This window comes from Pseudopodoces humilis, chromosome 15, assembly GCF_049639895.1.
Source record: "Pseudopodoces humilis isolate 2021_Gansu_Grassland_sample_001 chromosome 15, ASM4963989v1, whole genome shotgun sequence".
Classification (NCBI taxonomy): domain Eukaryota; kingdom Metazoa; phylum Chordata; class Aves; order Passeriformes; family Paridae; genus Pseudopodoces; species Pseudopodoces humilis.
Window position 1 is genome coordinate 16,966,682 of NC_142214.1, and position 19,878 is coordinate 16,986,559.

General features: G+C 47.4%; 2 protein-coding genes across 2 annotated transcripts; one reads left to right on the forward strand and one right to left on the reverse strand.

Moving 5' to 3' along the window:
- Positions 1–4,211: 4,211 nt before the first annotated feature.
- Positions 4,212–11,752, reverse strand: DNAAF6 (dynein axonemal assembly factor 6). The gene is made up of 6 exons (XM_088062748.1): positions 11,641–11,752; positions 9,889–9,952; positions 8,702–8,807; positions 6,743–6,839; positions 5,850–5,935; positions 4,212–4,347 (listed from the first exon to the last, which is right to left on the reverse strand). Exons 1-6 carry the CDS (start codon positions 11,743–11,745, stop codon positions 4,212–4,214), a joined length of 594 nt encoding a protein of 197 aa, XP_087918874.1. The 5' UTR covers positions 11,746–11,752.
- A 1,339-nt stretch (positions 11,753–13,091) lies between these two features.
- LOC148183097 (nuclear pore glycoprotein p62-like) lies at positions 13,092–19,751 on the forward strand. Its single transcript, XM_088062626.1, has 12 exons — positions 13,092–13,384; positions 14,216–14,601; positions 14,833–14,943; positions 15,387–15,527; positions 15,709–15,804; positions 16,223–16,331; positions 16,448–16,592; positions 16,995–17,044; positions 17,167–17,301; positions 17,691–17,802; positions 18,319–18,385; positions 19,533–19,751. The coding sequence occupies exons 1-12, from the start codon at positions 13,092–13,094 to the stop codon at positions 19,622–19,624; spliced, it is 1,737 nt and encodes a 578-aa protein (XP_087918752.1). The 3' UTR covers positions 19,625–19,751.
- Positions 19,752–19,878: the final 127 nt, after the last annotated feature.

Genomic DNA, 19,878 nt, shown 5'->3' on the forward strand with positions numbered 1-19,878 from the left:
TGGATTTCAGAAACTTCTTTAAGTATTCATCTGGGATGTGGGGACGCACATCAGGAAGCAGAGAGAAACTTTTCAGGCCTTGGGGAAGGCTGAAATTCTGAATGATTCTGGCTTTTTCTGACTTGGTTAATTTCTTCACAACCAGATTCCACGTGTGGTACTGGCTACATTTGAAGCAAGGCCTCATGAGGCCTGTCAGTTCTGTCAGCACTCCTCACACAGCCTGCAGCATCTGCTGCTTTTGTGCTGTGATCCAGGTTTGTCCCTGGTGCTCGTGCTTGTGTCCCCTTCCCACCCTCACAGACAGGACACACATCAAGGAAGGACAGAGCTTTTCAGCCAGCACTGATCTGAGTGAGGGGAAATGAATCTCACACTTCACCCACGTTAGGCACGTCCAACAAGGGTCAGATTTGTCAACTGCAACCTGTCAGGAGGCTCTGGTGAGAAATGTCCTAATGTGACAACAATCCAGGGAGATAAAGCACTTAGGAAAGGAGACATCAGAGTCCCCTGAAAAGAGCACAGAACAAACAATCGTGAGGGAAAGGGAAAAACAGGGATGCTGTTCACCATCCTCTGATGAATTCATCACAATCTGAAAGTGAATTCTGCCTGAAGGAGAAAACAGAATGAAGAGAGACACAAAGAGAGACACCAAGAGACAAATCACCTCCTGTTAGTGAAGATCACAGGAAAAAAATAAACCAGCCCCCAGCATATTCCAGGCACCTTCCCTGGAGCCAGGACCACGGGCAGACAACAATGACTGTCTGTGGCAGCAGCTCCTGAAGGGGATCCCAGAGAACAAGGAGGAATTGTTGCTGCAGGTGCTGCAGACAGAGGGTAAAAGTCTACACCAACACCAGCAGGTTGAAAAGGAGCTGCTCCAGCATGAGGGAGACAGATCTGTCTGTACACGTAGGTACAGCTTAGTCATTTTAGATAAACTTTGTCTGGAGGGAAGGATATACTGATAAAGCAGTGTTTCACACAGTGCAAGAAGTACACAAAGTTTGGATACAGACTTTAAACTGAACAGCAGAAAAATGAAGTTGTCTTTTAAGACAAATAGATGGGGTGTATGATGATATCAACAGCAGACCTGGAGAAAGATGAGAATGAGAGCCTACAGGTTAAAGGGAATCATTTAAATTCTTGTACTTTGTCAGGTGTTTATAGGAGCAACTCACCTGGCTTTTCTCTTCCTCAAGCTACAGAATGAAGCAAGTGTCTTGGCCCCAGGACAGTAAGTGGACAAAGGGGAATTTGAAGAGAGGTGAAATTCAGAGAGTGAGCTGGGCTGTGCATTTTAGCACACCACCATAGTTCTGAGAGAAGGCAGGAACAAGTCAAAATGGGGATGGTGGCTCTGCAACCACAACTGGAGGACAGAATGTGTGACAAGGTGAGATGAGAACCTGCAGTTTATTGGGATACTACTGCAAACAAGCCTCTATCTCAGTTCCACATCTCCAGTACCCTCTACTTAACTGCAATACATTTAATCAAGCTGCTTCTTATGGGAACCAAATAAAGCTTGATGATGCTTAATGGCTGGGGCTTAATGGCTGGGTTGTTTAACTGGGCTTATAATTTTGATTAATTAAGATGCTTGCAGGTGCTGGAGTGGCACTTCGGCAGCAGCGTTGATGTTCAGAAGCAAAGGGGGTTCATCTCCTGGAGGATTTCTGACAGTGCAAAGCTGCCCTCAAGCTTGTGCAAAAAAGCCAGCTCTTGTAGCTGGCAGTAGCCTCCAGATCCCTGGGAATTTTGACAACCCACGAGTCGTTTCAACCAGCTTCCTTTTGGGAGGATATATGGAAAAAATCCAAACCCCAAACCTCAAAATTTTGCCTAGGGCAGCCTCTGTGTCCTTGATAGGAAAAAGTGAGAATGTGAGAGGCTCTCCAGGTGATGATGGTGCTTTCAGGCAGTGAATCCTGCCCAGCAAACTTCCCACCCCCAAAGCAGTGTCCCCACTTTAGTGAAAAGGGCAGTAGAGCTTCTCCTGAGTGGAACACACAAAGTCTGGTTGCTTATGAGTTTATTCCCTGTGTTCTTCTATCCTCACTCTGTGATTTCAGCCTCCCCCTGGCCAGGATATCAACCTTTTCCTATCCAGTGTCACCAACCTGCCAGGTCCCCCTGACTGATGACCTACAGGAGCCTGGAGGTGGATGCACAGAGTGAGTGGCCAGCAGGTGCAAGAAATCACATTGCAGCCTCCCCCTTAAGCAATAGAAATTTGTACTTCCCTTTCCTATTCTGTAGCTGGCTTTTGTACAGAACATACTTACCTCAGATTTTTGTCTCCTGAATGCTGATAAAATGCCCTCAGGTTCAAAAATATTTGGAGATAAATTATGATACGGATACCAGTGTGGCATATGCTCATTTCCAGAGGAAACTAAAACACTGGGGAGAGGCACAATGAGCCAGACTCATCACTGTTTTCAGTATCAAACACTGACATTAAATTAAGCAGAACTTGATGATTTAGGCTTAGTAAATTACTACTGCCAATTAAAAAGGCAATATAACCTTGTGGATAGAGCACTGGCATAGGGCTCAGAAGAGCTGTGGATATACTGAATTAATTTGGACAAATGTTACCTCCACATGGATATAAATACCTTACACTTTTCTTGTAACATGTATAAGAAATGCAAAAATTAAGCAGCATATTGTCTAGGGACCACAAAGACAACCTTTTCCCAAGAATCAGCTTGTTTGGCAAGCACAGGAGGGAAAAACTGAGTCAGGAGGAATGATGTCAGCCTTTTCTCATGCATCTACATTGTCCTGCTCAACCACAGCTTTGGAATAAGAGACATTCAGATCTAATTTATGGAAACTTAAGCAGATACCAATTGGAGTAGCCCCTGAGTGTCACCAGCACATTTCATAGCTTGTGATGAATCATAATTGAAGTATCTGCTTTCCAGTGCATTAAGGCTAAAGCAGAAGTTGATTAGGATTGTTTTGACCCAAGCAATGGTTCACTTTTCAGGGAAGTGGTTGAAATGTCCAGACATCAGCCTAATTTGTCCTGGAGTTATAACACAGTATATTACAAATGTACTGTGACCACACCTTGAAACTCACTGTCAGCATCTGCAATCCATCATGGAGTAGCCATCTTCTCATTACAGCCTGCCAAATTTAGCTGCATGGGTGCTGTCTGCAGCCTAGCTGGTCAATTATTTTCTTCTATTTCCACCCCAGAAGAATGCAGGACTCAAGCCATTTTGCTCTGAAAGTACACACAGGCTTTTGGTTGAGTATACGTTTAACATGCGAGGGCCTGCTTGTCCTCTCCACTTTGATCACTGAGCAAGTATTTCCTGCAGGACTAACAATGTTAAATGAATATATTTGCCCAGCAGCTACTGAAAGAAACACCTTGGTTACCCATCTCTGGATGGACCTGAAGGCCGAAGAACAGATTTTGCAGCATTTCAGCCCTCTGAGAGAAGCTTTGTTATGCAAAATTCCTCTTATCTCAACTTTCACATGATATAGAGAAGGCAGACTCAAAGATAATTGGAACTGTTCCTTAGAACCTCTTATTTTATTAATCAAGAAAGATCAGAAAAATAGATGGAGGGACAGCAGATGAATAGACAACACTGAACCATAAATTGTCAAAAAACTGTTCAAAAGAGCTGAGATGTTCAGCAATCCAACTATAGCTGGTTAACTTGTTCTGCCAGTATAAAAGAGCCTCAGATGTGGAGGAAGAGAAGAACTTTGATCTTCTCACCAAGAAATAGGCAAGAGAAGATTCTGAACTGGCCCCACTCCCAGCACTGGAGACCAAGCAAGGACATTAGCACATTTCAAGGACACTGCAAGTCTTGAAATGGTACCAAAGCAACAGACTCATTGTCCAGAGGCTCACTGTGCTACTTCTCAGCCACAGCCACACAAAAGGCTTTCTCTGGCTTACAGAACTGAAATCTCCCACTTTCTGATTCACAGGGTCTGTGTCAGACTGAAGGAAGCACAAAGTTAACCAGGGCAGTGTAAGAGCCAGACAGCATCAGCTGTTAGAACCTGTGGGTACTGTGTTCCTCCTGACTCATTTCTCCAGAGACATTCCCCTGGACTGTTCAAGGGAAAAAATCTACTATTTCAGAACAAGCTGGGTTTCCAAAAGACTTCAAACTAGAACATTACTTTTTTGCAAACTTTCTCTATCCATCTCTCTATCCATCAGAAAAATTTATGAAATCAAACTTCCTTGATACTCTCAAGGTGACTTCCAAGATCTCCTCTTCAGAGAGAAAACGAGCTCTACCCTCCTTGCTGTTCACAGGGTAGGGGAGGTGCAGCAGCAGCTTCCTGTAAAAGAGGACACAGAGAATGTCAGTGCCTCAGATCAGGTGAGCAGTTGAGATGTCATTGCAAGTTACTCCTGCAATTCCTCAGTCAGTATGCCAGGGAATGTTATTCCAATAGATCTCCTTATTGTCACAGGTTGTGGGGTTCCTGCAATACCCCACACACAGCAAGACTGACCCTGAATTATTTCCATCACATAAAAGCTGCTTGGCTTAGAAGCAGCCCCAGAACTACAGAGCTGGAAGCAGTTGCTTTGAGTTTTCCTACCCATCTGTGGGAGAACAAAGTTTTTCAGTATGTAGAACTGGACATCTTGATTGTTTCCTTCATACTGAGAAGACTTGCACTTGTATTTGTGAAAGCAGCACTGGTTCAAGCTGTACCCAAGCAACCATCAGATTTATGGTGAACTTTTTATTTGCTATGCTTGTGACTAGAGACAGCTGGGTACTGAGGATATAATGGCAGATCTGAGTCACCAAAAAGATAGAATTGCAAAAAGAAAAGGATGCTGAGGTTTTCCTACATCTGCAGCATTGCATTAAGCTACTTCTTTTACTGCCCACAGGTTCGGCAAGTCATTAGCTGAACAATTATTCCTCCCAATTTTCCAGTTTCAAAACTAACATTCCCAAACCTTCTTCCACTCCTGTTGCATCCTTGGGTGCAAACCAAGCACAGGGTAACTGACTCTGCCTGGTTTTGGCAGAGAAAAATGGCTTTTCTATAGTTAGTCTACTGGGGACTTATTTAGGCCTTAATCCACAGCCTGCACCTCGAATTTATCTGCAGAAGGCCATTCACATATAGATCTGCCCACATCCCATTCAGTGCAGCAAGTCAGCCCAGGGAGGATTAAGGTTCCTTATGAAAGCAATCTTTGTGAAGGAGGACTTTGAGCAAAACAGACATGGGAATTATCTGGAAATCTCAGGCAGGGGAATAGCACACTGAGGGAGAGATGGAGGAAGACTGAGAAATCCAAGAGTGTATCAGTCAGTTGATTATCTTTGTAGGCTTGAAATAGCCCTATAAAAAAAAAAAAAAATCAAAGGAAATCTCTTTAGGAAACCTTGTAACATTTCCATCTCTGCACCTGTGCTTGGATATGTCCATAATTTGGCTTTCAGCTACTGAAAATTCATCTGCACTTTTTTACCATCTTCAGTCATATACATTTGTACAAATTAGTGCTTAGAAATACTGGACTAAGTCTTTCAAGACCTTGGGCAGCTTTTTTCCAGATGTTTTGAGCCCTTGAAGCCTTGTTCTTTAAATAGCCAAAATCTGTCCTAAAGCTTTTTACTGGACAATGTCACAGATTCAAAGCCAGCAGATTATACACCTATGAATGGACTATGCTCATGAATATTTATTTTTCATGAGCAATTAATAGTACAGTCTTCAGCTTTGCTTTCCACACAGACTGCAGTTAAAAGCTTGGCTAAACCCCATTTCAAACAGGATATTAACTGTACTTCTATCAATTGTGCTACACTTACTTTTTGGGAGTTCGAAGGTCAAGAACCTTGTCCTGGATGTCTAATGTGATGTCTGAGTACTTCGTCTCTGGCAGCTTGATTTTAATCTGAAATGATGGGCAAAGGTAAAGCTGTGATTACATATGTTGCCCTAAAAGCCATAAAATAACTCATTTTCGTGAATATTTCAATGGTAGTATCAAAGAGCAACGTTTTGAGTAGGCAATTTGTATCAGAGAAAATACGACAGTGATAATGACTGCTTTCAATAGCTTAGTGATGTGTATTGATATCCTATTCTCTTCCAGATCCTGAGCTGCTAATGTGCTTGACAGGTGTTCAACATCCAGCAAAAGCCTCAGGCTTTGTGTATTGCAGGGACAGTTTGCTTCTGCTAGAAAGATAACACAGCAGTTCTACCTGTCCTGGAGCTCAGAAACCAGGGAGGTCTTTGACTATATAATGATGAGGCAGGATCTGATAGCTGGAACCTTAAAGCTGTCAGCATTGTAACATTCTGCTAGCCCACACACCTTGTAAAAAATGCAGGAAGATGAAAAAAATCTTCTTCCCAGTCCCTCTCCTCACCAAAACTGTGTCCAAGATGAAACTTCACCTTAGAGCTACATTTTATTCCCTAGAAGTTTATACGGGGCATATGCATTTGCACAGATTCACTTGGTCCTTGAGGAGATACAAGAGTTCCTCAGGTTAGCAAGTACAAATCTACAAATGGAATCTTCTTGTGTGCAATCTCCACAATCTTCTTGTGGAGAATCACAAGAAAATGCTACAGGAGGTCAAAGGCAGCAGTAGAGCTTGGTGTTTACATTCTGTCCCTCAAAAAGCAGGGAAGATGGAAAAGGGCAGAGAAAGAGCACAAAGGAGGGATCAGAGCTCCAGGCTCAGCTCACCACTATATCTTCACAGCAGGCAGTGGAGGGGTCTTTCCCAGTCATCCCAAAGAAGACATCCTCTGTTCCCACATGCTGCTTGAATGAAATCTCATACCTGCCAAAGAGAAGTCATTGCCTCGTAATACTGGAGCAGGGGCAGGAGATTAAAGGAGACTGTGATTCTCAGAGGACTGAAAATCCTCCTCACACTGTCTCTCCTCCCTCCTGCAGGCTCCCTTCAAGGCTCCAATCCATCTGCACTGGGTTTCTGTTCAGAGCCATTACCGAGACAGCTGGAAGACAGGTGGAGATCATCCACTCCATCTCCCAAAGCATTCACCATGCTGCCTCTGCTTCCCTAACCAGCCTTTGCAGGAGCAGGAAATGCTCCCTAAGTGGACACGATGCTTATCAACCAGTCAAACACCACAAACCCCTGGGGAATGGATCTGAAAAGGGGGATGTCTATTACATGTGCTCTGCTCTGTCCTTTAGGATATTCTTGCAGCCTAAGCATAATGCTCTAAGCCAGATTATAGTAGTTTTGCATTCAGCCAACATTTATTTTCTTCTCCTTCACATCTACAAAATGTAGCATCACGTATTCCCTTGCTCTTGGTAATTAATGAACGAGGAAATGAAAACTGAATTTGTATTTATAACATATGCTACTCCTACTAAGTTCAGCAAAATTACTGGGGTGGATCACTTGTCTAAGCTATTAGAAAGTCTTTCATATCTCCAGTGTGCATCTGCATATGTAATAATTCCTAAGTCAATGACAAATGTGTCTAATAGCTCTGGATGCACCTCTGTAGCCATCTGTTTTCCTTTTAGGACGTTTTCTTTGCTTCATTTGATGAACTATTAGAAAGACTTGTACTCTCTCTTCATCTGTGCAACATGGGGCACAACTGCTTGAGGCTGGAGAAGCACTGCAGAGGGGAAGGGTCAAAGGACGGCACGAGAAAATCTTCTTTGTGCCCACAATAGAGAGAGAGTGTGTCCTGTACCTGACAGGTGGCCATTTCAAGGACAATTGTGCGTGAGGGTGAAATCCAAATAATTTTCAGAAAGGCTGAGTCCCCGTTCAGGTGGGTCTCAGTCCTGTGTTTAACTGGGAAATTGAAAATCTCATTTTCAGAAAGGCTGAATCCCTGTTCAGGTGGGCTACAGTCCTGTGTTTAATTGGGAAATTGAAAACCTCATGTCCTGACTTACCTGCAGGAAAAAGTGAAGATTCTGGTGCACAATGTGCAGCTTCATGGGCTACAGTCCATCTGCTGCAGTATTTAACACTTCAGGACATGGCATTGAAACATTGATTGGAAATGCAAAAGCTGCTTTTATGGACTGTCCCTCAGGGCTTTCTGACCTCTACAAACTACAATTTACATGCCTGATTTCAAGAATATTTTTGCTACTGTTTTTCTATGAGCAAGAGAAAAGGCTCTGGTTTTAAGTTGTGCTTTGACAGACTAAGATTGAATGACAAGATTTAAGAGCTCAAAATTGCCTGCACACAGCTTTTCTTCCTGCAGTACTATTTGTCTCTAAAGAGCTTAAATCTTTGAAATGCAAATATACATTGGAGTACTTTATGAATTTATGAGTATGGAGAAATGGATGCATCTCAGTTGCAGCAGGAAAAAGCAGGTATTTCACACAAATGGCATATTTTAAAGTTAATAAATCGTTTTTCTGACCTACTTCCCCTTCTAATCCCACTTTATACAAGTAACTGACACTGCACATAAACTTATGATGGGAAAAACCAACACTATGTTTCTGTTCTGAGATCAGAAGATTTCAAGAGAGAGGTTAAAACCATTCCTCACATGTTGCTTTAGATGCAACACTGATATCTTTCCTTTCTTCTTGCACGACACAAGCCTTTCAGCTGGCTGTAGATGCTGTTTAACTCTCACTTCCATTAATGCTATGTAAAGCCCACACAGGCAGTCTCAGCTCTCTTACTCTGGCTTTTCTCTAGGGTCCCAGGTATCATCAAATTCAGATCCTTCTGGGACCTCCTCTGTATTCCAAATCGTTTTCTTGTTTTCAGATTTCACTTGAAAAGTACCTGTAAGTGAGGAGAAAAATCACAGTGACACATTTCGAAATGTCTCTGTTCCTCAAAGCTTGCTGAAAGCTTAGAATATTTTTCAAGAATTAAAAAAATAAAGAAGAAAAGCCATTTCTAAAGCCTAGAAAAGTATTTCTAGGCTTTAGAAAAGTCTTTGCATTAAAAGCATTCTAAGTAATGATTACAGTCTTCTTCACCTCACTATCTTATGAATGAGGATTTACAGACGAAGAATGTTTTCCTTTCTTAAATCTCCTTTACCCAACCTTTATTTCCTGGAAATCCTCCTTTCTGGCATATAATATCTAGCACTTCAAAATCAGTAAAGTGTAGAGAGATGAAATACTAATCTTCCAGAAGCCCCCTGACATGAGATTTTCAGTGAGCAGAGTCATTCACAAGAGGACCACCTCCTCACATAGAAATCCAGTTCTTCCCATTTGGCACAGTCCAGACAAGGTGCTTAAGACATATGAAAGTTTATTGGCAGAATAATATGGTTTATGTCTGTCCTGCATGGAAAAATATTATTTTAGCAAGCTGGTAAATGTGAAACTTGAAGTTTTTTAGAGTAGAATCTCTGGTTATTGCTGGAATCCCGAGTAAAAATAAGCTATTATATTTGCCATAGTTCTTTTCCTGCAAAACTCACCCTGGCCCTTGTTGGCCTTTCTTAGGGCTCTTAACTAAACTGCTCAATCATGTGACAGCATCAGCTCCAAAAAACTTAACATTAACCTTGCCAAGTCTTTACCAAAACTGTCTTTCTGTCTTTCCTGAATACTTATATGGAGCTTGTGCTACTCAGTTATGATCCCTGCAGCCCCTGGCTGTACACTCAGCTGTTCTCATCTCCACTGGAGGCTGCTCTGGCATTACCCTTTCTGCTTCTCTTTGCATGTTTTAAGAGTTAAGCTTTCAGGAAAGGAATAATTTTACAGTGTGATTGTGAGAAATGTCATGCTTTGCCCATCTCAAAGGTCAGTGCCACTCTTTTATTGCAGTGGTATCTTACTACAGCTGCTGCAGTCTGCTGACATGAGACTGAATGCCAAAACACAAAAATACTCCTCCTTACTGGTGGTTTCTTTCTTTACTGGTCCAACACTCCCAGGAGTCATGGAACCAACAGAACAGCGTGGCTGCAGAGAAAGGCAAGAACATCTTAAATCAATTTTTATAGAGCCAAGCTCGGTTACAACCATAATGTCAGTAAATACAACACATTATCTAAGGTCAAACAAATCCCCAATAGAATTGAAGAAACATTATCCCACAGTTTCATGACTGAACCACTGAATATTCTCTTTTCTTCACTCTCACAAAGCAGAAAGTGACCTTGACACACAGGGTTTAAACAGGACTCACAGAAGCCCAGTAAGACAGACAGATGTGCTTTGTGAGTTTTGGTTTCCATGGCATTTTGGCAGAATTTCCATGCTTTGCCTGCCATGAAAATATTACAGGAAACCAAGGGTGCTACATGAAAGCCCCATCACAGCATTTGGATTCCTTTTACAGTAGAGATCATGAGGCAACAACATTTTCCTCTAATTATGAATCAATTTAGTGCTAATAGGCCAATGTGAGGAATTTCTCTATATATGAAGATTCCTCGGTTCAATAAAAGTGCCTCATATGCACAGAGCATTAAATTAAATCAAAATAAAGATTTCAATTTACCCAGATTTACTCAGACTTAATTGACATCCCTCATGGCAATTTTCCATTTCTGTCTCTGAAGTGTCATTCATTTTATTAATAAGATGTAAACAAATTATTTTTAAAATCAGGATGTTTACTGCAGAGATGTACAGCAATAATGCAGGGTTTAAAAGGCAGGCATTAAACAGCTGGAGGATAGTTGGAGTGTGAAGGACCACATCTATAACCCACTGAAAGAAAACTTCAAGGGATAGGCACACCTTTTATCCCAAATATTACTCGCAGTGCCACTACTGGGGCTGGCCAGCCCTTTGTTGATTTGGAGGAACACTCAGGCATTTGCCATTTCTGTTATCTGGTTTTTTTTATTCATAATATGATCTTTTCAAAATCCTGAGAGACTTGGCAAAGTTTTGAGCTTTCACAGAGGCCTTCTACATTGTTGGCAGCTGTGGGGCTCCTGGCAATATTTCTTCCCAGCACACAGGCAGGCCTAGATAAAAGCAGGTGTTGCATGTTGCAGGAATAATGCATGTTCTCCAAACACTGGGATTTTCATCTGCTGCTGAGAGGAATTGATATAAAAGAATACATTTGGATATTTCTCTCATTATTCATTCAGATTATACACCTTAGAATGACTGTTCAACTTTCCCTATTTTACAACCACCAAAATACCTACTGTACTTCAGTGATCAATTATCTCTACAGTTTTCAATGCCTGACATATACAATTAATACACTCAGTTGCCTCTGGATATTTTGGTCCTTAATCAGAAGTTGAGAAGAAAATTTTCCCCCTCATGTCTGGCTGCAATTGCCTTCATCTCCAGCAGAGCTCAGGGAAATGTAGGGGGAAGGCTAAAGTATCTAAAGCTCTTTCAACTCCACGTTCTCATTTCCTTCAGGCTGAAAAACTAAACCTCTCTCCTATGTTGTGCTCACAATGTTTTCTTGTTTTCCTGGGGCATCTTGCTCATTATCTCCCTCAAGAGCTTGTTACTCAGAAAGTATCCTCGAGCTGTTTCAGTCAGTCCAAAACTTTCTAAGATTTTCATCCTGTTTCTACTCACTCTGGAGAAAAAGAGATTTGCTTCTCCTTAATTAACAGCATAAGGCTATGGTACAATATGTAAAAAAGCAGCAACTCTTATGAAAGGCTCACCACATCATCATCATCATCATTGTCATCATCCTCTTCTGGAGCATCACGGAGCAGTTTGGCAAGGCTCTGCAGAGAAGAGCCTGAGAACACGCTGTCCATATCCATACCCACTGCTCACCTATACGGAAAAAAACAAGTGACACATGAAGCAGGAACCAAATGTGCTTGGAACAGCCTGTAAAGCACAATTTTCCTGCTGTGTGTTTGGGAAGGAAAAGTTTAGCCAAGTTCCTGTACGTGTGATGACAAAACATGGAAAATGGAACATAAAATCAAAGAATATGCTGAGCTGGGATGGACCCATCAGGATCGGAGAGTCCAAATCCTGGCCCTGTGCAGGACAGCCCGAGTCCCACCATGTGCCTGGGAGCGTTGTCCAAATGCTCTTTACACTGTCAGCCTTGGGGCTGTGACCACTTCCCTGGCATCCTGTTCCAGTGCCCGACCACCATCTGAGAGAAGAATCTTCCCGGATATCCAACCTAAACTTCCCCTGCGAGAGCTCGAGCTGCTGCTCCCTCGGGCCCCGTCATCCCGAGGGAATAATACCCAGCCTTTTCCCTCTGTGCCCAGACTGTGGACCGATTGCTCAGCCGCCTTTTGTAGCAAGCACAGCTCGAGCCTTACGAGGGACCTGGCAGAACTCTCCCTAAAGTCCTCTGCCCACCCGCCGGCCCTCGGACCGGCCCAGCTCCAGGCGCAGGTGGGGGAGAAGGGAACGGCACTGACAAATCCTCGTCACCGCGTCCCCGCTGTCGGGCGGCTCCAACGCCGCACCTCCGGCCCGGTGTCCCCTGTGCCGGTGTCCCCTGTGCCGGTGTCCCCTGTCCCGGTGCCCCTGTCCCGGTGTCCCCTGTGCCGGTGTCCCCTGTGCCGGTGTCCCCTGTGCCGGTGTCCCCTGTCCCGCACCCCTGTCCCGGTGCCCCTGTCCCGGTGTCCCTGTCCCGGTGTCCCCCGTCCCGCACCCCTGTCCCGGTGTCCCCTGTCCCGCACCCCTGTCCCGGTGTCCCTGTCCCGGTGTCCCCTGTCCCGCACCCCTGTCCCGGTGCCCCTGTCCCGGTGTCCCCTGTCCCGGTGTCCCCTGTCCCGGTGCCCCTGTCCCGGTGCCCCTGTCCCGGTGCCCCTGTCCCGGTGTCCCCTGTCCCGGTGTCCCCTGTCCCTCACCCCTGTCCCGGTGTCCCCTGTCCCACACCCCTGTGCCGGTGTCCCCTGTCCCGCCCCGCGGCCGCGTCCCCCGTCCCCACAGCAACGCGGACACGCCCCGCCCCTCGAGCACCAACAGCCAATCGCAGCCGAGAGCCCGCGAGTGGCGGCCGCACTGACCAATGGGTGCCGAGGGCGGGAAGGCGCGGGGCCGGGCGGGGCCCGGTGACGCCATCGCGCCGCGCGCGGTCGCGGAGCCGCCGCCGCGCCTGCCGGAGCTCGGCCCGCGCCGCCGCCGCCGCCGCGCCATGAGCCAGTTCAGCTTCGGGGCGGGCGCGCCCGGCGGCGCCTTCCTCCCGGGCGCGCCCCGCGCCGCCGCCACCCCCGCGGCCACCAGCGGCTCCCCCTCCTCCGCGCCCGCGCCCGCCGCCGTCTCCACCGCCTTCAGCTTCGGCGGCGGGGCGCCGGCGGCGGGGGGCAGCCAGCCCCCCGGGCTCTTCTCCTTCAGCAGGCCGGGCGCGGCCGTGCAGTCCTCCGGCTTCAGCTTCGGCTCGGCCGCCGCGGCCCCCGCGGCCCCGGCAGCCGCCGCCTTCCCGCTGGGGTGAGAGCCGGGCCCGGGCGGGGCGCGGGCAGCGGCAGCGAGCGAGGGAGGGAAGGAGGGAAGGAGCGGGGGCTGTCGGTGCTGGGCCCGGGCTCCGCGGGCCATTCTGCAGGGAACGAGCCTTGGCTCTTGGGCCCGGCACTTCCCAGCGCCCTGCAGCGATCGCCGCGTTGGGCAAGGGCTCAGCGAGCCCTGGGACCTGGCCTGGCTGGTGTTTTCATGGGGCAGCTCCTACACGTGCTGGGAAGCAGATGTTCCACGTTTCCGTCTGCAGCTGGGCTCGAGACGCGTGCACAAAGAAACGCTAAAGCTCCGCCGCCGAATATAAAACGTCTTGTTCTCTCTGACCCGAATCTGGAGTGCTCGGAAGGTTTTCTCGGCACTTTGGCAGGGATTTGTCGTTAAGGAAAGGCTGCGAGTTCTGGAGTGGATCTGCAGAGCTGCCGCTGTCAAAGCGTGCCAGATGGCAGCTGTGGGAAGGGAGCTCAAATGGGGACGAGCAGGAAAAAAGCAGCCTTGTGTAGAGAGAACAAAAAAGGCTGATTGTGAGCTGAGAGAAGGAGCAGCTTCACGTATGCTGCCATAAAATGTCCTGTGATGCCTGGGTGGCTGGAGGTAATGGAGGGAGAGTCAGTAGAAAGAGGGATGGCAGGTGACAGCAGCTGGATGGAGTCTGTTGTCAGAATTGGGACACAATTCTGGCCTGGCCGGGTGTGCATCTCTTTGAAAGGAGGTTTCTGCTGTCAGCAAATGGTCAGGGAGAAGACAAGCTGTGTGTACGTGAGTGGACGTGTGCCTCAAGCAGATTGGCTTCTTTTCTTTTTTCCCTAGGGCAAACACCCCAAAAGTGAACTTTGGAGCCAGCACTGTCACTTCAGCTCCTGGAATCACGGGGGGCTTTTCTTTTAGTGCCCCTGTTGCAACCAGCACACCCTCGAGTCAGGCAGCAGCCCCGTCCGGCTTTTCCTTTGGCTCTGCTGGCACCAGCAGCACCAGCACGGCTCCGTCTGGGACGACAGGAGGCTTCACCTTCTCCAGTGGCACCACGACTCAGGCGGGAACAGCCGGCTTCAGCATCGGCACCGCGGCTCCGCAGGCAACGTCCGCGGGGCTGACCTTTGGCACGGCCCCTGCGGCTGCTGCCACCACCAGCACGGCCACCCTGGGAGCGGCCACCCCGTCAGCAGCGCCCTTCAGCCTCGGGGGGCAGCCCACAGGTGGGGGAGCAGGCTGGGGGGGCAGCTGGGGGCTGGGAGCCTTTGGCATGGGGATATCTGAGGGTGGAGTGGAGCTCTGCAGCCTCTGCCTTCTGCTGGGGCACAGTGGAGCCAGGGGCTGGAGCCAGAGCTGTTTCTGATAGGCCTGTCCAGGGTCTGCAGTGGCGGGGAGCAATTGCTCTTCAGCCTGGAGGAAGAAAATACATCTTTTCCTTTTGCTCCTGCTTCCAGGTCTAACCTTTGGGGCACTGCCTTCAACAGCAGCCACCAGCACAACCACGGCAACGCTGACCACAAGTACCAGCCAGGTACCCACCCTGTCCTTTGGAACCAAGCTTGGAGGTAGGAAGCTGTTCTGGAAAACAATTCCTCAAGGCTTTGGGAAATCCTCCTGGCAGTATTTGACTATTGGAAGTAGACAAATGCACTGGGGTGTGGGAAGGGGCCAGAAGCATTTGTTCCTGTGCGTTTGCCCTGGCAGGGGTGATCTGTGGCAGCTCCTAGAGCCACTGGACAGTGTGTCCTGTGTTTCTGATTGTGTCCCACATGCCAGATTCTGTTCTGTGCTTGTTTGGGCAGCACAGTGGAAGGGAGGCAGAGTCTTGAAGGGCACAATGTGAAAGACAGTGAGTGGAGGGAGAATAGGAGGAAAAAGAGGAATGCTGACATTGCCAAGAACCAGGTGTGGCTGGGCAGTTTGTGTCAGCCTCCCAGCAGGGTTGTTGTGCGGTGGGTGGGAGCTCAGTGTGCTCTGCCTGTGCACATGGAGCTGTTTGTCTCTGCAGTCACATCCACAGCTGCCACCACGGCCTCCACCCCCAGCACCACCACCTCAGTGCTGGGCTCCACGGGGACCTCGTTGTTTGCATCGGTGGCCAGTTCTTCAGCCCCAGCCTCCTCCTCCTCCTCCACCACGGGCCTCTCACGTGAGTCTCTCCGGGCAGGTTTGTCCCTGGGGCACTAAAGGAGCCGGTGGCTGCTGCTCCCTGTGGCTGCTGGAGCTGCTGCTGCTGCAGTGGGAGGGGGGAGCAGGCTGGGCGCAACTTGGCCAAGGGGCCCTGCATTTCATGCCTTATGCAACCTGTTACTGGTGTCTTCTCTTTACAGTTGGTGCCACTTCCACGGGGACAGCCAGCCTGGGGACACTGGGCTTTGGGTTGAAAGTTCCTGGAACAACAGCTGCCACAACAAGCACTGCCACTGGTAGGAAGGAGATGCTGAAAGTGGCTGAAGAGAAGGGAGCCTGAGCAGTAGGAGAGTAGCAGCAGAGCAGTTCTGATTTGTAAAGCCCTCAAGTAACTAAAAATGACACAGTCTGTGATCCTTTTCCATCTCTTTGTGAAAAACCTAGAAGTTCTCTCATCTGCTGCAAAGGCGCAGGGGAGGAACTGGCTGTGCTGGTAGTTCTTGGTTCTAGCAGGAGAACTGAGGGGATTGACAAGGGTGTGGGCAAGGGATGTTTTCATTCCCTCCTTGACAGAGCTGGGATTTGCTGTTGCTCCCTTCAGAGGGATCTACTGCAGCTCCTACAGCCATGGGCAGTGTACCCTGGAGCTGTTCTCTGTTTGTGAGGTACCAGGTGTGTCCTCTCCTGTTGCTTGACTTGAATCTCTTCTTCCAGGGACTACTTCTGCTTCTGGCTTTCCTTTGAATCTGAAGCCATTGACTACGACTGGTGCCATTGGAGCTGTGACCTCCACAGCTGCCATAACCACAACCACCACAACCAGGTGCGTGTTTTGTTACCACTGACCGTTTGCTGCCTGTTCATGCTGGCATCTGGAGGAGGAAGGGGAAATAAATGAGTGTTGTGGTGTTTCTCTTTCCTGACCTTGCTCCCTCTCAGTGCCCCCCCAGTGATGACTTATGCCCAGCTGGAGAGTTTGATAAACAAGTGGAGCCTGGAACTGGAAGACCAAGAGAAGCACTTCCTCCATCAAGCTACACAGGTCAATGCCTGGGACCGGATGCTGATAGAGAATGGGGAGAAGGTGAGGTGACCTCCAGTGGAACCTCGTTCTGCTTGCTCGGGTCCTTAAAGGTCTCTGTTATAGATGCAACAAGCCATCGAGGGGGACTTTCTGCTTGTGAAAGAAATAGGTGTGAGCTCCACCCGAGTGCTGTTCACAGTCTCTCTGTGTGTCTGTTCTGGCCTTTAGGCCTTGGGGCTTGGAAATGTGTTCTGTGACTTTGCTCTGTGATACCGAGTTCTCTCAGGGGGATCATTCCAAGCTGAACCTGCCTTATTCCATCTTTGGCCTGTAAATCTTTATGTAACCGTCTCTTGTTTCCAGTAGAACTTGCATGGTGCTGCTTTCTCCCTCGCACCTCTCTTCTTTGGGAAGCTGACTTCTTGGTGTTCAGGCTGGTAATGAAGTGTCTTCTGTTTCCAGATCACTTCGTTACACAGAGAAGTGGAGAAGGTGAAGGTTGATCAGAAGAGGTAGGAGACTCTGAGCGCTTGAAATGATTGAATTTCTTCTCTGCGCTGTCCTGCCTGCTTGGGTGACAGCTCTGCAATGTGTGCAACATGAAAGGGAAGCAGTTGGCATTTTCTCTTTGCAGACTGGATCAGGAGCTCGACTTCATTCTGTCCCAGCAGAAAGAGCTGGAGGACTTGCTGACCCCTCTGGAGGAGTCTGTGAAGGAGCAGAGCGGCACCATCTACCTGCAGCACGCCGATGAGGAACGGGAGAGGACGTGAGGCACAAATCTGCTGGGGATGGGGGATGAGCTCTGTCCTGTGGTCATAGCAGTCAGCAGGAGATAGAGTTGGGATGGGTGTCAGGATTGAACCATGAGTGCCTGCTGACAGATATTTAATCCTGTTTTACTCATGGCAACATAGATTTTACTCATAGTCTTCCACACTCTTGTTTGTCTGTCCCTATTTGTCAATCAAGGGAGACAGGCCTTGGGAGTCCCTTCCTGTGGGTGATGGAGCTTCTCTGGCTGCTGTTCCCAGGTCTCTGCCAGCCTTGGCTGCAGATGTGGAAGCTCATTCTCATTGCCCATAGTTGGTGTGACTGCAAGCAGGTCTTCAAAGCTCTCTTCAAACATTCTGATCTTGCTTCCTGTGTGCTCTGCAGCTACAAACTGGCTGAAAACATCGATGCTCAGCTGAAGCGCATGGCACAAGATCTGAAGGACATCATTGATCACTTGAACACATCAGGAGGCCCAGCAGACACGAGTGACCCGGTAAATGCAAGCTATTTTATATTGCTGAAGAGGCAAAGGATATTGAAATAATTGTAACTTTTCATTTGTCCCCATGTACTCCACTCATACTTTATACTGTTTTTATATCCTCCTAAAACAAGATCTGAATAATCAGCTCCTTCTGATATCTATTAAATTGATTTGATGCTCCTTATGGCTTTACTGAGAAGCTTTTATTCAGTAAAAAATTCCCTTTGGTATTGGAGACTGAGCTTTTCCACATTCATTTTTAATTTTGCCACTCCATGCCTAAGGTGATGAATGTTCTGCTGGTTCCTAGGTCTACATTAAAATAAGCCAAAGCCACAGACACATCAGCTGAACTGTGCAGGTTTTTTGCTGGTATGGAGAAGCAAAGTAACCGGGTTGCTGCACACACTTCCCTGGCAAAGTGGCTGCTGCCTTAGGGAAGCTGTGCAAGGAGAAACTTGCCTTTGATTCCTCTTGGTGTTTATGCATTCTCACAACTGACTTGCACCTTCTCTCTCTGCTCAGCTTCAGCAGATCTGTAAAATTTTGAATGCACACATGGATTCCCTGCAGTGGATTGACCAGAACTCAGGTGAGATTTATCCTGCAGCCTTTTGGGAATGTGAATGGAAAGCAGGAGCATGTTTGTGGGTGTTGTTCATCCCTGAATTCCTGAAGGTGCCTGAAGAATCTTCCTCTTCACCTTCAGTGGCACGGTCCCCTCTGGTCTTGAATTCTCCTGATGTGCCTGATTGGAGGCCTCTGATGAGAAGTTTCTCCTGGCAACGGATATGTTTTACCAAAAAAAGCCTTCCTTAAATGCATCAGTGCATAGCAGAGAGCTTGAAAACCTTATTACTCATTCTGTCAAACTGACATTATAGTTCAGCTTCTAAGAGAGTGTGGGGTTTGCCTGTTACACAGGAAGGTTGGTGAGGGGAAGTGTGTGTGTTCAGTGGTATCACCCTACCCACTCTGGAAACGGGAAGGCACATCAGGTAAGATGGAGCAGCCTGCATTGATCTGCAGGTGGGGGAACTAGAGGAATAATGTGGGAATTTCACAGCCTTAATAGCTGGAGATCCAGTGCAGAGCAGGAGATGCACTCAGGAGTGGACACTTGACAGTGGAGTCATACTAAAACAGGACAGAAAGAAGGAACTTTTCTCCCTGGGAGTGCCTCCTGGTGAAGCGTTCTGGAATTTTGTGCCATTTGGATTTTAACTGGAAGCAGCCACACGGGGGCACGGCAGAATAAAGCAGCTCTCCTCTCAGCTGCCCCAGAGTGCACTGCCTGGCTACAGTGCAGTGAAATGCTCACAACTTCTTGTGTGAAAGCAGGCCTACTGTTCTCCATGCTCACATAGAATTATTGGCTTAGGTCAGAGTCTAAGTAGGTGTTTTCTTTCAGAACACTTACGCTAAGCTCCACATTCCAAACATGCCTTTTTCCAGAAATCTTGTACACCTCCTGTGCCACCTGAATTCTTTACAGAATGTGTGTGAAAATAGCTATCTGTTTCCTTTAAATTTTTAGAAAGGAGACCCATTTTTCGCCCTGTTCATTAAATAATGAAGAAGTTCTCTTATTGGTAATGCTTTGGGGTTGAGTTTTTCTCCTGCTTTGTCCACTGTTGAATCTGAGTGACTGTCAATGAGAAAATACTTTTCTTTCTACAGGCAAAAGTGTGCAGGGTTGTGTTCTGGTCTGTGACATTAATCCCTTGTTTCTCCCACAGCTGTGCTGCAGAGAAAGGTGGAAGAGGTGACAAAAGTCTGTGAGAGTCGCCGCAAGGAGCAGGAGCGCAGCTTTCGGATCGCATTTGATTGAAACGCTCCCAAGTGCAAAGGATGAACATAAAGCCTCCACAGAAAACAGAGGTGTTTGGGAACTGAGGACTGAAATGATAACCCAGCTTTGTTTCTTTTCTTACAATAAAATGTGTTGTTTGTTCAAAGCCAGTCTTTGTGGTGTTGGCCTGGGTTTTACCTGCTCCCATAAGAAACTGGATGAAGTTTGTGCAGGAAGTGTGTGTGCTTTGTGCTTTAGCTGTGCCTGCAGACTGGTGAGGTAACAGAAGTGCT

Coding starts and splice junctions, on each gene's coding strand:
- DNAAF6 (XM_088062748.1), bottom strand. CDS start 11,745: ATGGATATGGACAGCGTGTTCTCAGGCTCTTCTCTGCAGAGCCTTGCC. Junction 8,808..9,888: donor AGTAAAGAAAGAAACCACCA/GTAAGGAGGAGT, acceptor CCTCACTTACAG/GTACTTTTCAAGTGAAATCT. Junction 6,840..8,701: donor GACCCTAGAGAAAAGCCAGA/GTAAGAGAGCTG, acceptor TCTCTTTGGCAG/GTATGAGATTTCATTCAAGC.
- LOC148183097 (XM_088062626.1), top strand. CDS start 13,092: ATGAGCCAGTTCAGCTTCGGGGCGGGCGCGCCCGGCGGCGCCTTCCTC. Junction 13,385..14,215: donor GCCGCCGCCTTCCCGCTGGG/GTGAGAGCCGGG, acceptor TTTTTTCCCTAG/GGCAAACACCCCAAAAGTGA. Junction 17,045..17,166: donor GTGAAGGTTGATCAGAAGAG/GTAGGAGACTCT, acceptor TTCTCTTTGCAG/ACTGGATCAGGAGCTCGACT.